The sequence below is a fragment of the Cnephaeus nilssonii genome, assembly GCF_951640355.1.
Source record: "Cnephaeus nilssonii genome assembly, chromosome: 3".
Taxonomy (NCBI): domain Eukaryota; kingdom Metazoa; phylum Chordata; class Mammalia; order Chiroptera; family Vespertilionidae; genus Cnephaeus; species Cnephaeus nilssonii.
The window spans coordinates 20349054-20365808 of NC_137074.1; the positions used below are offsets into that span (position 1 = coordinate 20349054).

General features: G+C 39.3%; 1 protein-coding gene across 1 annotated transcript in view; it reads right to left on the reverse strand.

Annotated features, from left to right (window-relative positions):
- PLCH1 (phospholipase C eta 1) overlaps nt 1–16755 on the reverse strand; it is a 173260-nt gene that overhangs the window by 10392 nt on the left and 146113 nt on the right. The window contains exons 12-19 of the mRNA XM_079766462.1: nt 14789–14950; nt 12031–12102; nt 8449–8543; nt 8018–8115; nt 4838–5017; nt 4639–4746; nt 3229–3353; nt 259–343 (exon numbers count right to left, since the gene is read on the reverse strand). Of these exons, the coding sequence (XP_079622588.1) occupies nt 259–343; nt 3229–3353; nt 4639–4746; nt 4838–5017; nt 8018–8115; nt 8449–8543; nt 12031–12102; nt 14789–14950 (925 nt within the window). The remainder of the gene's footprint in view (nt 1–258; nt 344–3228; nt 3354–4638; nt 4747–4837; nt 5018–8017; nt 8116–8448; nt 8544–12030; nt 12103–14788; nt 14951–16755) is intronic.

Sequence of the window (16755 nt, forward strand, 5' to 3'; positions counted from 1 at the left end):
TTTGTTCTTTTCATGAGAAAAAAATTTTTGCTTTGAAAGCAAAAATCTTGAGAGCCTACATTACAATGTCCATCAAAACATCTCATTCATTAATCCCATGTTTACTTAGTTTTATGTGTTGAATAGCCCTTAACATAAATTCAGATGGCAGTTATGGACTTTAGGAATTCCTGTTCTACGTAGACACATTTTTCTTTTTCAGTGCAAATTCTATTTCTAGAGCACCCTGATTAAAGTGAACACAGACTATCATCTTACCATTGTCATCCACCACACGGGTTTGATCTTTACAACAATCTACTGGCAATCCAATAATTTCAACTTCAACAAAAGGATCGATGATCTATAAAGAGAGTGTATTATAATGACTCATACATTTCTATGCATGTGTTAATTAATATGAGAATACTGACCAAAATGTCTACATTTCAGCAGTAACCCATTTTATTAGGTGCTTAACAAGAAAAAGAAACTGTACTAGGTGCAATAGATACAGCTACATGGGACAGAAATAAAAAAATGGATTAAATTTTTGTTTGCCAATATCTATTAACGCTATACAAATTTTACCCAATGATCTACAACTTCCGTTCAGGGTATACACCCAACAGATTTGTGAGCTTTTGTCTCTGTACAAATGCTCAGAGCAGCTGTATTCATAATAGTGACACTGGAAACAACCTAAATGTCTATTATGAGTGGGATGGATAAACTATGAAATATCCATGTAATGAATACTATACAACAATGAAAAAGAACAAATTTCCACTATATAGACATAATGTTGAGCAAGCCAGACACAAAGAGCGAATACTGTAAAAGTAATTTACAAAAAGTTTGAGCACAGCCCTAGCCGGTTTGGCTCACTGGATAGAGCGTCGGCCTGGGGACTGAAGGGTTCCAGGTTCGATTCCGGTCAAGGGCATGTACCTTGGTTGCGGGCACATCCCCAGTGGGGGGTGTGCAGGAGGCAGCTGATCGATGTTTCTCTCTCATCGATGTTTCTAACTCTCTATCCCTCTCCCTTCCTCTCTGTAAAAAAATCAATAAAAATATATTTTTTAAGAAAGTTTGAGCACAGACAAAATTACTCTATTATGATAGGGATTGGTGTTTGATGAGGGAGCAGTAGTGACTAGGATGGACAGAAGCTTTCTGGGGGTTCTGTCTTTGAACTGGGTTACATAATAATTAATAGAGCTTATCCTCACTTGATCTGTGAATTTTAATGTAGTTAAACCAGTGATACTATAATAGAAATTTTAAAAGATTTAAAAATAATCAAAAGAAAAATATGAGTGTTTAGTCTTCCTCCCACCCCCTCCACATCACCCCTCCTCTAGGGGAAGGCATCGTGCTTTGTTGACCATCTGGAAGCTCATTACCTGGTGCAGGTTCCAGATAATGAGCAATGAAGGACTCAAACCCCAAGGGACCCAAGAGAGCAGAGAGAATGTTTGAAGTCCAAGAAAATACATTTTTAGGAGCTTGGAGAGTAAAGAGAATATAGATCCCTCATCTGTGAGCCGGAGATAACTGTGTCTGCTTCACCCCACCGTAACCCAGATGAGACACGAGAAGAATGGAATCAGATAATGGCAGCAAGTCCGAGGAGAGATTTGCGAGGTAGGGCACCTAGCAGATGGTAATTTACTAGATGTGGAAAGAAAAAAAAAAAAGGTGAAAATTAAAGATGACAATTTCTGATTGGGAGCAAGAAAAATTGTCATTTCATTCTCAGAAATATGAATAATATGAGAGGATAATGGAAGCTAGGGTGGGAAGAAAAATCTCTATTTTTATTTTCATTACCCTCTGACTAAAGAACAACATAGTAGTATTAGTACTGCAGTTTTGTCTCTCATAGAAATCACAGATGTTCTCACCACATTATGGTTGTTGCAGAAATCTTCATGAATCAGCTATACTCATCACAACTTAAAATTCTAATAGTTATTAGATCACCTCTAATCCTGCTATTTACTTACTGCATTAATGAACATGTATATTTGCATGTCACAATTTGTTTATAATATTTTGATAAGTGAATTTTAATATAACTTGTTTCCGTGTGGCCCTATTTTATTTTATGCATTTAAAAACATTATTCTGAGAAGGGCCTCATCAGATACCAAAGGGTTCCATGGCTCAAAAAAGTCATAATAGCCTGATAAAGAACCTTATAAGCCAAGAGAAGGAGGTTGGATTTTGTTTTAATTACAAAGAAAGACAGTCCCTATACATTTAAAAGATTACTCTAGCTCCACAGTCTATGTATTAATTACAAAGGTAAAGAGATATCTATTTAATGAAGAGAAAGAGTTTATGGTAATACTAAACTGCAGAGCTGCATGGCTTCCCATACATTCACAATCCAGAAATGATGGTTTAACAGGTAGGAGTGGCAAAGAGCCTGATGGGCCACTCCTGAGAGGAAGGGCATGAACAGAAGAGGGGCTGACAGGTCGGGAGAAAATTGTGGCCAAGAAGGTCCAGACCAGGTGTAATGGGAACAATGGAATAAAAGCTCTGGAAAGACAGGATGCTGTGGTCATAGAGGAGACATTTTTTTAAAGATATTTTATTGATTTTTTTACAGAGAAGAAGGGAGAGGTATAGAGAGTTAGAAACATCGATGAGAGAGAAACATCAATCAGTTGCCTCCTGCACACCCCCCACTGAGGATGTGCCCACAACCAAGGTACATGCCCTTGACCAGAATCGAACCTGGGACCCTTCACTCCGCAGGCCGATGCTCTATCCACTGAGCCAAACCGGTTAGGGCTAGAGGAGACATTTTAAAACCATGCTACAGACGTGTAGCAAGTAATGACAAGATTCAGCATGTGGCCAAGAGCAGGTGGCTGATGTGCAGCAGAAAGGAGAGGATGAGGAATGTGGATGAAAAATTAAGACATACTCTTATGCAATGCTTCTATTGATAATAAAGTTGTTCTTTGTACCCCAATGTTAGCATTGCCCATGTCAGTCTTGAATAATGAATTGAATCATATGAACTCATGCCTCCAAGGACTGTGTGTGCTTTGCCCATAAGAGCTGGTTAATATCTGGTGAGCTGGGATCAGTGGCTCATTTATAAACACACACACACACACACACACACACACACACACACACACACACACACCTGACATTTTGGATGAAGTGTGAACCCAGTAAGATAGTAAGATAGTCACAAAATTAACCACTGGGTCACACGTGGCTTACCTCTCCTCGGTCTCCAAACATGGAGTCTGGAGGTTTGGGAAGTTGTTGTCCACTGATCACTTTCAGGATGAGCTGCTTTTTGGGGTTGGCAGGAAGTGGGTCACCAGAGAAAGGGTTGAAAGTACCTAAGCCAAGTAAGCAGATGTTAAAATATAATGTTAGTAGCATGGAAACACACACTACTAACATACACACAGCTAAAGCTTGTAGAAAAAAAGAAATGACAAGTGCTGAGTTACTAGAGTGTGTCTTAGAGCCAAGAAATTATCAGATAACTATCAGTGTGGCCTCTGCGTGAAGGCAATAGCAGCTGGCATTTCCATAGCTGTGGCTTTTGGTAGCATCCATGCTCCCAAATGCAAAGGAATGGGCCAATTTAAAGCATCTGTCTGCGATGCAATTATCAACCGTGGCATGGGGGCAAGAGCAGCATTTCACTCGAATGCCAATAGTATAGGGAAGGGGAGCAGTTATGTCAGATTTAAATAATTTCCTAACCTAAACTATCTTGGCTATAGAGTGAATATAACAAACAGAAAGACGATCTGAAATTAAGTAAATAGCAGAGAAAAACATACACATACAAAGTAAAGAATCCTGAAGATACACCTGTCAACACATTTTAACCTGAATTGTTAAAAATCCAATTTGGAGAATTTTAATAAGCAGAACCAAAAAACAAGTTGTTTTTTTTCCCACCTAAAACGACATTTTTTAAATCTAATACTACATTATCTTTCCTCTTTTGTTAGCACTGTTTTGTAATTGGACCATACTGACTAAAGAGCTTGATAAGCCAGCCGGTGTGGCTCAGTGGTTGAGCGTCAACCTATAAAGCAGGAGGTCACGGTTCGATTCCTGGTCAGGGTATATGCCCGGGTTGTGGGCTTGATCCCCAGTGTGGGGCATGCAGGAGGCAGCTGATCAATGATTCCTTCTCATCATTGATGTTTCTCTCTCTCTCTCACTCCCTCTCCCTTCCTCTCTGAAATCAATAAAAATATTTTTAAAAAACTAAAAAAATAAAGGGCTTGATAAAATTGTTTCAGGTGGTATTTTAATTTTGCCACCAGATTTCCAACTCATACACCCTAAAAAAGCTTCTGAGATGGCTCAGACCTTAGTAATGGTAGACAGTCCAATTTAGAAGTAATGCCCAATGAATGTCATGCTGGGCACTGGATTTCAGATGACAATCCATTGCTACCCCTGCCCTTCTTCATATGCAAAACCTCAGGAGGGAACATACTACACATCATAGCGTGACAAGAGTTTTAATTTACACTCTAACCTGAACCTACCTCTTTTTTGAAATCATGTTGCTAAACATTGGGGCATCACACTTTCTAGAGAGCTCCTTCAATAGAGGTCACCTGCCTTCAGATACACGACTAGGAAATTAACACATACCTTTGCACATTTGCTGGGGTTTGAGGACATAGCCACAGTTTCCATTTGTCTTGAATTTGGCTCGGTTTAACTGCATGATTCGCCCTTCAGACTGGTAGTTCAGTGCCACTGCGCAAGTTCAAAGTTTGAGAGAATTAGGCAAAATGCCAGCATAGACTCAAGACATGCAGAGGACCACGCCTTCCCGAGGGGTACACACCTAGCTGGCAGCCTGCGTTCCAGTAGGGTAGTGGGTTGAAGTTACTGGAGTCAATGCGGTAGGCAGAGGGGTAAATCCTTGTGAGTTGCTTTTGGTTATAAATCATGAACTGCTCTGATTTCTGCTGAACCACCTGGTGTGCTCTTGTTTCACTGAATGACAACACATTTCCTGTGGTTCCTGGCAGTTTTTAATAAAGAAAAAAAGAAAAGTGAGAACTACAGCAAAACAAACAAACAACAACAAACAAAAAACCAACCACTTACAATAGACCTAATAACATATCAGTATATACCCACAGTAAAAAGGGGGAGGCAGCTCCTGACCAAGAAAGACCCATATAATTCCATTCTGGGACTCTTTTGACATTTTGAGGCCAAAAACGAACTGTGCTGAGATAACTGCCTGTTGTGAGGTCCCATGTTCTCCCAAGAGTTATACCATCTCACTAGTTCATGTCTATCTGGCTAGTATGAACAGGGTGGGCAGGAGAAAAAAATTTAGGTGCATAATTCAAACAGAATGTCTTAAAGATATAGACAGCCGTGGATAAATAAAACTATCTGTGTAACTTAGTCCTGACAACAGGGAGACATTCATTGAAGGCATTCATCTAAAAAGCACACGTAGGAATCATGTATTAACTAATAGCATTCAGAAATAAAGAAGAAAAAAAAACACAATTCCAAAAAACAAAATTTGAGTTTTAAAGTTAATTTGAATAGAATTATAGAACTAGTCAAAACCTATTTGGGAGATAAAAGTTATAATGGGGAAAGAGTTCAAAAAGCATTATAAAGAAATAATGTTTCAGAAATAAGAATAATCATCCACCTCCCCAAGTTTATAAGGAATGGAAAAATAATGGGAGGTAAACAAGCAGGAAGTTTATATTAAAATGCCTGCTTGGACATCAGGATGGGTTAATCCAGGGCCAAGGACACTCAGGTTTGGGGTCATGATGGAGTAAACCTCCAAACATTTAATATCCTACCCTTTCCCCAATCCCATCTTTTGCACCTTGTCTACAATATCCCCACTACTACCACCCCTTCCCCAAATATCCACACCTCACCCCCAAAATGACCACCATTTGTTTCCTGGACCTGCTGGAAAAGGTCAGTCTGGATAAAGAGCCAAACTTGCCCGGAGCCTCATTTTCATTCCAATGTGTTCTGTGACAGCTGAGTGTGTCTGAACCCAGACTGAGTGACATGGCCCATGAAACCAAGGAGTAGAGCTATAGTCCAGCCGGGCCACTGACCCGAATTATATCCTGATTGTGCATGTTTATTAGAGCACAGTCTCCCAGGGCCCCATTGTCCTTGCAGGTTGTACAGCCTTAGATAGGAAATGCTGGCCAGAGCTGGAGCTTGGAATAGTCATAAATACAGGTAGGAGGCAAAGCAATTAGAGAATTCATTTTTCATCTGATGATGTGCTTCAAATCAACTCTTTCCTTATCATATATAGTTTATTGACATTAACTTATTAACATAGTTCACAGCACAAGTATTCTAAAAATGATGTTATTTGAGGATTTTGATGAATACTTTGAACATGATAGGAGAGAATATAGTCTTTTTGACAAGTTAATGCAGATAATATAGTACTGTAATCAGTGTCACTGTTTGCTGTTTCTCCACATAAATATGCATACTACATTATCATCAAGATGACCCTGATAGGCATATGTCAATTAATATATTAATGCAGTTGAGTTGCTTTGCATTAGAATAAGCCATTCACTCATTGTCTATTGTTCATTTTAAGGCTGAAAAGAAAACCCACAAAAGACAAAAATAAATGAAGTTCAAGAGCTAAACAGTATTCAATACTATTTTTCTCTTAAGCTAATAGAATTATGATTTCCTACGGCATTTGTTAGAAATTATATTCCTCTAAACCAAAACACCTTCAACTCCATTGAACCACTCCAGATTTATTTTCTAGCTATGGGCAGTTATTACAAGAATGTGTTTGTTGTTCACATGCTGAGAATCCTACAGGTTATCATGCTCTCACCTGAAATTAATTTAAAATTTTTATGTCACTATTTGAAGAAGAAATCAATATAAAAGGAAAGAAAATCTACAGATAGGAAAAAGATACACTTGTGAGTTAGAGGGGGGGAAAGAGATATGAGGAAAAATCCTGGAGGTTTGTGAGGACATAAGTCACCACAATGTCATTTCCCTTCTCTAAGACTTACTGAGAAAATGGGAGATTCTGATTTACATTTAACTTCCACTCAATTGAAAGTAGATTGAAAAGCCACATGACCATAGTTTATGTCTATAAACATTCATTAATGGGATAAAATAGAAATGAGAAGGGCTGAGAATAAAGGGGGAAAGAGCAACTAGCAGGAAAGCCCAGGATAAGAACAGTTGTGACTAGAATTTCTCAACCCAATTTGTGGAAATTAATAGGTAAAAATTCAGTGAAGAGTCAGCACTTCTGAAATTTTTCTTCCTTTCTTTCTTTTGTTTTGTTTTGTTGTTGAATCCTCAGTCTTTGGATTAAATTGTTTTCATCAAAGTCAAATTTTCCAATGAGAAAATAGGAGGCTTTTCAAGGTGTTTTTTAGGCCAATTAATTTCTTCTTTTTTTCTGACTGTTCACATTGGGAATGGCCATCAAACCAGGGCAGGTCTCTATAGTTCAAGTGTGGGGGAAGCCCTACTCTGACACATTTGTCTTTTTTATAATAAAGTCCTCCTCTGCCATGAAGGAAGTTCCTCTGGCCTCTAGACCCGTGGTCGGCAAACTGCGGCTCGCGAGCCACATGCGGCTCTTTGGCCCCTTGAGTGTGGCTCTTCCACAAAATACCATGGCCTGGGCGAGTCTATTTTGAAGAAGTGGCATTAGAAGAAGTTTAAGTTTAAAAAATTTGGCTCTCAAAAGAAATTTCAATCATTGTACTGTTGATATTTGGCTCTGTTGACTAATGAGTTTGCTGACCACTGCTCTAGACAATCAGGCAACCCTAGTAATCAATAGAGGTCTCCCTGTGAGCTAAAAGCTTGATACTGGCAGTCAGTTTCCTGACAACTCAAGTTGGGTTGTACCCAGTTCCAGAAATGTATGCTGATGATCTGATTAACAAAAGATTAATTAACTGTTGACAAAGAAAGGTCAAGGATATTTATCCAGAAGAAAAAAACATTCAATCCTTACCATCGTCCACGATGTCTTGGGCTGCCACAGAGTTTGTGTACACCACCAAATCAGAGAGCTCTCGGCAGAGCTTCATGGTTTTCCTCCGTCGACCCAACCTGTGAAGTACACAAGGGACTCATGATACTTTAGACCTGGAAGAAGTGTGGGCCTTTGTTGACTCTATCTTTCTTACCTGCTCCTCATGGAGCCAGGATTAGAACCCAGTGTGTTTCCTAGTTCAACACTCTTTCCATTACAAAACCCTACTTATGTGGTGAATTCACAGCTCATTCAGAATCAGTCTCATATCCAGTTATCTTTACAGGCCCCACCACACTGAGCACTTTACCTTGTGATCCAATTCTCAAGATACAAACAACTAAAACAGCCAAGGTTATGGGGATGGAGAGGCCCAGAGAGACTGAGCAAGAAACATGGAGACACCTTACCTGTACAGCTGGCCTATCTCCTTGCCAGGATTCTGCTGTGCGTCCTCCTCATCATCAGTACTGTAAGATTTAGACTGTGATTTTGTGGTTTTCTGCTGGAAAAACAATCAGTAAACTTAACAACAAACTCACTGCATCAGGTAGATCTACAACATTCAGAGAATGAACTGGGCTTTAACACACACACACACACACACACACACACACACACACACACACACGGACAATAACTTGGAGGGAGAATAAATGCCCAGATATTGCAGATTGCCTGACCATTAATAACAAGCATGGCCATGGCCATAATTATAATACTAAGGCAAAACTGAGGATTTCATGCTCTAAAATTGACTTCCAAGCTACATAAAATGTAAGTCTTAGAAAGACCTTATTAGTCATGCATTGACAGTCTCAATAAGGAATGACAGTCAAAGAAGTAACATCTATTTAAATACTATTAAGGAATAACGTATCATCTTTATAGGAAGCTCACTATTCATGTTGACTTATAAAAAGCAGATTTGATTTTTTAAAAATCCAGCAGTATTATTTTTAACTAGAGGCCTGATGCATGAAATTCGTGCATGGGGGCTGGGGGTGTCCCTCAGCCCAGCCTGCACCCTCTCCATTCTGGGACATCCCTCTCACAATCCAGGACTGTTGGCTCCCAACCGCTTGCCTGCCTGTCTGCCTTATTGCCCCTAACCACTTCTGCCTGACAGCCTGATCACTCCCTAACCACTCCCCTGTCAGCCTGGTTGCCCCTAACTGCCCACCCCTGCTGGACCGATTGCCCCCAACTGCCCTCCCCTGCTGGCCTGGTCACCCCTAACTGCCCTCCCCTGCCAGCCTGGTCACCCCTAACTGTCCTCCCCTGCAGGCCTGGTCACCCCCAACTGCCCTCCCCTGCTGGCCATCTTGTGGCAGCCATCTTGTGTCCACATGGGGGTGGCCATCTTGTGTGTTGGAGTGATGGTCAATTTGCATATTACCTCTTTATTATATAGGATGATTAACTACCATGCCTGCTTTTGATCAGTATGCATTCAAATAACCATCTATATCAAACTGCTCTGTTGAGGTTTTGACCCCTTTTAATTTCTAGCAGCAGAATGAAATTGTTACCCATAGGATTCAGGCTGAAAGGCTTCAGGATTAATCTGGTGTTGTCTGTTAGACATAAATCCTTTTTGAAATGATGAGGTTTCGCTCCCATCACATTGGAGAGAACCCCAATATGTGGCAACACATACCTTCACAATACAAATGATGGGGAGGAAATTGCAGAAAACCTTGCCATCAAAACAGTTTCCACAAACAAACAAAGGTGAGACCTTCACACAGAGTACTCTGGACATCTGAGGAATGTAGCTTTAAAAAAGGAAAGGGACTCCATACTCACATTGCTATTAGACCACGTCACCTTCCAGATCGTTTCTTACTTAACAAATAAAAAAACAGCTACACTGTTGGCATATACACACTTAACTCTGTTGCACTCACAGCAAGCCATCAATTTGGTCTGGAACCTTCTCAGGTGTTAGTTATGACTCACAAACCTTGGTGCACATGGTGTGGGAGCCCTAGCCTCTGAGGATCTCATGTGCAAGCTGGCAAACCTATCTAGCTTCCTATTGTGTTTCTTTTTTTATTATTATTTTTTTTATTGATTTTTACAGAGAGGAATGGAGAGAGATAAAGAGTTAGAAACATCGATGAGAGAGAAACATCGATCAGCTGCCTCCTGCACACACACCCCTGGGGATGTGCCTGCAACCAAGGTACATGCTCTTGACCGGAATCGAACCTGGGACCCTTCAGTCCACAGGCTGACGCTCTATCCACTGAGCCAAACCGGTTATGGCCCTATTGTGTTTCTTAAAAGGGCAGGACAACATCATCTATTTTAAAGAATTATTATTGTGGTGGTGATTTAAAAAGATGGCATGGGAAGTCATCCTCTAAACTACATAATATTAACTTTCAATTTTAAGTACTATTAATATTTATTAAAATAATCTATAAATAGTCTTGTGGGCATTCATTTTTATGGCTTGAGACATAATAAATTCTATTTCTATGGTAGCACAAATACAGCCTAAAACGTTTACTTTGGAAAAAGAACTTAAATTTAAATCAGTAGCTGTAATCAAGAAATGAAATATTCTCTAATTCTACATATAATTAATACCTTGAGGTGTTAAAATAAGTGTCTTTTTGAAGTTCATTTTTAACATAAAAGGCAAAAAGAATTAAGAAATGAATCACCAATGGCAGATAATATTTGGGAAAATGACGATATATTTTCTTTAAATACAGTTTGAACACTTTTTATCATGCTTAATGTACCATGTAATCCATTTTTCATTTTACATTTTTACTTAATGTTTTGCATGATGAGCTCTTTAGAGTGATCATCTTTTAGTGGCTGCATAATTGTCCATTGTGTGAATGAATCATGATTCACTTACGAAGTCCTTATGGGTGAACATTTTGGTTGTTTTCAGTTTTTTGTTATAATGACTATTTTTGGGGACCTTTTAAGAAATTATCCTACTGATGGGGCAGGAAATTCCAGATACAATATTCCTTAACACAAGAACTATCCTTAATAAACCTCATGCACAAAGTTCACCATCCAATAATTGATTAATTATATAACCTTTTCACTGAGGAAAGTACAAGAATTATAAGCACCCAGCATGATGACATGCACAAAATGAAACCACCAAATGAGGAAATGGAATATTATCTACACTCCAAGGCTTTTTGATTCTTCCACTCAGCATTGCCTTCTCCCCAAAGGTGACTACTAATCTGACTTTTACCCTATAGATTTGGTTTGGCCTGTGTTTAAACTTCAAATAAATGGAATCAAATTGCCTATACTCTCTTGGGTCTGGCTTCTTTTGCTCAATGTCATGTTTATAAAAATCATATTATTGTTTATAGTTGCAATTTTGTCATTTTTGCTGATAAATACTACCTTGTGTGAAGATACCATAATATTTATTCATTCTATTATTGATGGACATTTAAACTATTTCCTATTTGTACTATTACAAATGCATATTCTCATTAGCATTGTATGAGAGTTTAACTTCCTCACTGGGTGTTGTCAATCTTTTTATGTTTGCTATTGTGGTGGGTGTGTATGGAATCTCAATGGCATTTTAATTTACATTTCCCAGATAAGGGTGAGCACCTTTTCCAGATCAGCCATTTCAAGTCTTTTGTGAAGTGCCATTTAAATCTTTTGTCCAGTTTTTTTATTATTATTATTATTATTTAGGGTACCTGTCATTTTTATTGATTTGTAGGAATTCTTTATCTTGTCAGGATACAAGACCTCTAGTGGATGTATGTATTGAAAATATTCTTTCCCATTATTACTTGCTTTTTGATACTTTTGATGAACAGCAATTCCTAAATTTCCAAGTAGTTTAATTATTAATATTTTCCTTTTCTGGGGTCCTATTTAAGCAATCTTCAGTTATTCCAAGGTCATGATGATATTCTCCAGTTACCTTCCTGATTTAATTTAACTTAAGTGAATTTCACTCATTTCTCAATCTCAATTAGTACCTTATGTTTTCCAAAGTTGGTCATGAGGGTTCGTCCATGTGATTTCTTTCCACTCTCCTTCACATCTGGATGCTGAGAAAATAAAGCATAATATAACTATTTTTCTTTACTTTTATTTTTTCCTTAGTTCTGACGAAATGGCAGTCAAACCTTTCTGTCTGCCTCTAGGTGAGAAGTATGAGGTCACTTCCTCCTGCTACGCCCCCTCCAGTACAAGGTGGCAGAGTCTGCCAGGGGGACACTGACATGGAGAGGCCCAGGTACCAGCCAGGAGACAGGAACGGCCAGCAGCTGCCCAAAGCTGAGGTCAAAGGCCTCTCAGTGGCCCATCCAGTACCTGATCACAAGGCTCTCCACAGCATAGGATATAGTTTTTTGAATGCCATGAGTGGGGATAAAATCACCTTCAGTTAAAATGGATTTAATTTTGAAAAATGGCAAAAAATCATTAAGAGCCAATTCTACCAAAAATACAAAAAATCACATTGATCAAACACTTATTTTGGAATTTTAAAAACATGAAATATAAATAAAACCCAAGCATATATATGAGGTAATAAGATTATTTTTATTTCAGTAAACCAGAGCAAAGCTTAGCTATTTATTGAAATAATTCCCTCTGTGGAGAGCCCTGGAAAGATGTATGGTGGTCTCTGAATTTTCCTCATGTGGGTTAATTTTCTAGGCTAGAGATCTCCTTGCTTAAGCCTCTCATTAGGATGCAGGAAGGCCACTCCGCTAAAAGGGTTTAGACTTTTCTTAAGTTATCAAACCTAAAAATGTGTTCACTACTAATGACATAGTTTAAGGAGAGACCAGCACAGCAGGCCATGCCCTCCCAGAACTTCCTGCTAAACCAAGAAGAAACAGAGATAACCTCATACATGGAATACATGTGGGTAAGTAAAACTATTTAAAACCAAACAGCCAGGGAGGGCATCCATATAGACTAATCAGAGATGCCATTTGGAGTGGGGAGTGGGGAAGACTATTAGTTGGAGAAAGAGGCAGTTCAGAAAATACTAGTGGGGTAGGGGGCTGTAGGGTAATTTTAGTTGACAGTTTGTATATGTGGTCTACCTTTGAAGATCTATTAAAGCTGACCACTATCTGTTCAAAAATCCTGAAATTAAGAAGGTAGCCAGATGTGGTCATTGAGGCAACACTGCTCTCTAAGTTAGGAGACCCAGTCCTGCCACCAAGTGGCTACATTGTCCTTTGGCAAGCCTCTTCTCCTGACCTGTTTTCTTATCTGTGAAATGGAGGAGGAATGACCCAATTAACTTCTGAGTTCCTTTCTACTTCTAATAGCCCATCTATAGGGAGATCATGTCATTTATTGTCCCAAACAGGACCCATTTAAGAGTGAAATGGGGTACTTTTAATAATTACACTAGGACAATAGGTATAAAACAGGGCGGTCCCAGGCAAGTTAAGGTAAATGGGCTTCCTATTTAGTAGGCACCTACTATGCCCCAAGGATTATGCTAAGTGTATTACATATATTCTCATTTAATATATACAACCATTGTTTGAGATAAGTATGATTAAATCTCAATTTTATAGATTAAAGAAATCTGAAATATAGTGAAGTTAAAGAATATATCCAAAGTTACAAAGCTAGCACTAGTGATCAAACAAGGATTCTTCTTGCCAAGCTCACCCCCCTCCCACTCCCTCTTTATATAGAAGTATAATATAAAATATATGCCTCCATTTATTCAACAACTATTTATGAAGGTCTTGCTAAGTCCCAAGCACTAGAGAGCCAGCACAATAATGGTTATCAAGAATGACATGGTTCTGGTCTTTATGGAATCTATAGTCTAGTTAGGTAGGTAGACAGACACTGAACAAGTAGTTGCAAATGTTGTTTTAAAACTTCAGAAAAGAGAAGATAAAATAGGCTACTGTGGGCAATATAAAGGGGATAGCTAACCCAATCTAGCACTCAAGTCAGGACTCATTTAAAACATCACATTGAAGCTGGAATTTAAAGACTAAGCAGTACTTCGAGCAAATGTGGGAATGGAGTGTTCCAGGCAGAGGAGACGTAATGTGAGGAAGACAATGGCATAAACAGTTATGGCTGGTATGACAATAGTGAGAGGTGGTATGACAAGGAAAATGAGGAGATCTGAAACTGGAAAGGTAGGCAAGGATGCAATGATGCAGGTCCTTGGAAAGCATAGCCATAGAATTTGTTAGTTATCCCCAGCATAATGGGAAGCCACCAAAGAATTTTGAACAGCAGAGTAATATGATCAGATTTGCATTTTTAAAGAACCATGCTGATTTCAGAGTGGAGATTCTATTGAAGAAGGGCAAGAGAAGTCTAGGTGAGAGTTGACATTGGCCTAGATTGGGACACAGCCACAAAGAAGACAGAAAGTGGACAGATGGGAGACATGGCCAGGAAGTGCAATCAACAGGGCATGGAGGCTGACCAAACCCAGACAGACAGGTGGGAGGCTGCAGTATGTGGGGGGCTCAAGCTTCTCTGCTCACCTGCACATGCGTGAGGAAGGTGCGTCCAGGGGTGCTAGGCTTTCTCCTGTCATTTTCAGCCCCACCCATCCAACTTTTAACTATTTCTCACATTATTTTGCAATAGGAGATTTTTATTTCTCAAGCAATAGGAAGATAGAAATGGATGAAACTGGAGAAGCATTTCCCAAATGACAAATGTTCAGAAACAACACATGTGATATGCTTTCTTTTTCCTGACAAAGGACAAGTACCAGAGGGCATCTTATACCTGCTTCAGGTGTGCATGTAAGCCTTCATGCGTGGCCTTCAGTAGAGCCCTCACTGTGAAACTATCAGGATCTTCTTTGTCTCGAATTTGAGATTCTTTTAACAGTGACTCCAGTTTTTTCCTTATGAAAGACTCCACCTGGTGCTCAGTGGTCCCGTTATTCTGCAAAGAATTAAGCGATGGAAATGATTTTCCTTAAGAAACACAGAATCCATTAGACTACACCCTTCATTCAAGCCAGCGTTGCTTTTATAATTTGATTCTCTCTCAATTAACTGTAATAAGTTAACCTCATTGTAGCATTTCGGTCCTCCCTCTCCCCCCACCAATCCCATTTAAAATTTATTATCATGACTGCAGTCAACCCTCAAGAATCTTACAAAGTCTTATTGTCATTTCCATTTCAGAGATGCAAAATCTGATGCTTGGAGAAATTAAATAAGCTGCTCAAGTTTCCAGAGCTGGCAAGCAATTGACATAGAATTCAAACTCAGGTCTCTACACCCTTCCCACTATGCTACTTTATGCTTTCAAATGAGGGAAAGCCAGTAAGAATTTTTGGAGACTAAGATTTCCATATCCACATAGGTAAATTTGAGCAAAATTATGCTATTTAAAACACACCACTTTCTTCACTGAAGGGAAAAGAATGTTATGGAAATCTCTGCCTGGTAATTAAGATTTCAACAGTGATGAAGAGGAGAGCTTTCCTGCCATCCATAGTTCTAGCAAAGGTTCTACATTAGTAAAGCATGTTCTATAAACACAAGAATAGATTAGTTTTCCTAAAGCAGACATTTATAAAGGAGGGTAGTGACAGATAAAGCTGGAAGATAGTAGAGGCACTTGAAAGCAGGAGTGGAGTCACTGACAGTCTCTGGGTAGACAAGTGCCTGAATAGCATTTTAGAAATATTACTAACAGGTAGTGTGTCCAAGAGAGGAAAGGTGAATGCAGATGAAAAGCCAGAACCATGAGCCCCACCACAGCACTGAGAGCCTAGGCCAAAGCACTGGTGGGCGACGGAATAAAGAGAAGAGAGAGTTTGAGAGCAAAATTCATTTTGCACAAAACAAATACATATCAAACTGCTATATGCCAGGTGAGAAGCATTAACAAGGCACAACCCCACCGAATCCTTGCTGTCACGGAGACAGACAGCCTCATCAATAGATAATTATAGAAGCAGGTGCAAGTAGAGTGACAGATGTAAGGGATATCACAGGCACACAGAGGAAGGGAATGTTGGAGAGACTTGGGAATGTAGGAGAGACTTCCAGGAGCAGAGGACGCCAGAGCCAAGCTGTAAAAAAATGAATGTATTCGTTTTCTGTGGCTGCTGTAACAAACCACGACAAACCTGGCTGTTCAAAACAACAGAACTTTATTCTCATACAGTTCCAAAGGTCAGGGTAAATAAAATCAAGGTTGGCAGAGTTGCACTCCCTCCCAAAGACGCTAGCTTTCTTGCTTCCTTCAGTTTACAGTGGCACCAAGCACTTATTGACTTGTGGCAGAATAACTCCTGTCTCTGTCCCGGTCATCACGTGGCCTCCTCCTGTGTGTTCCCCTCCTGTCTGTGTCCTCCCCTTTTCTTATGAGGACACTTGACATTAGATTTTTAAGTCCCACTCAGTCAATCCAAGATCCTTAATTACACCTGCAAATATCCTTTTCCAAAATAAGGTCACATACACAAGTACCAGGGGTTTGGACTTGGACAAATCCTTTGGTGGCAATAAATCAATCTACTAAAATAACTAAGAGCTGATAATCTGGCAGAGTAGGGTGAGAGCATCCAACATGAGCAAAAGTATGAGGAAAACAATATCAAAGAGAACTAGTAACCATCTGAACATGGAGAAAAGAGCACAGGGAAATATAGAAAAAAAAAAACCTATATTGTGCTAAGACTCACAAAGCACACTCAGCCTATATAATAAAAGCCTAATATGCAAATCGACCAA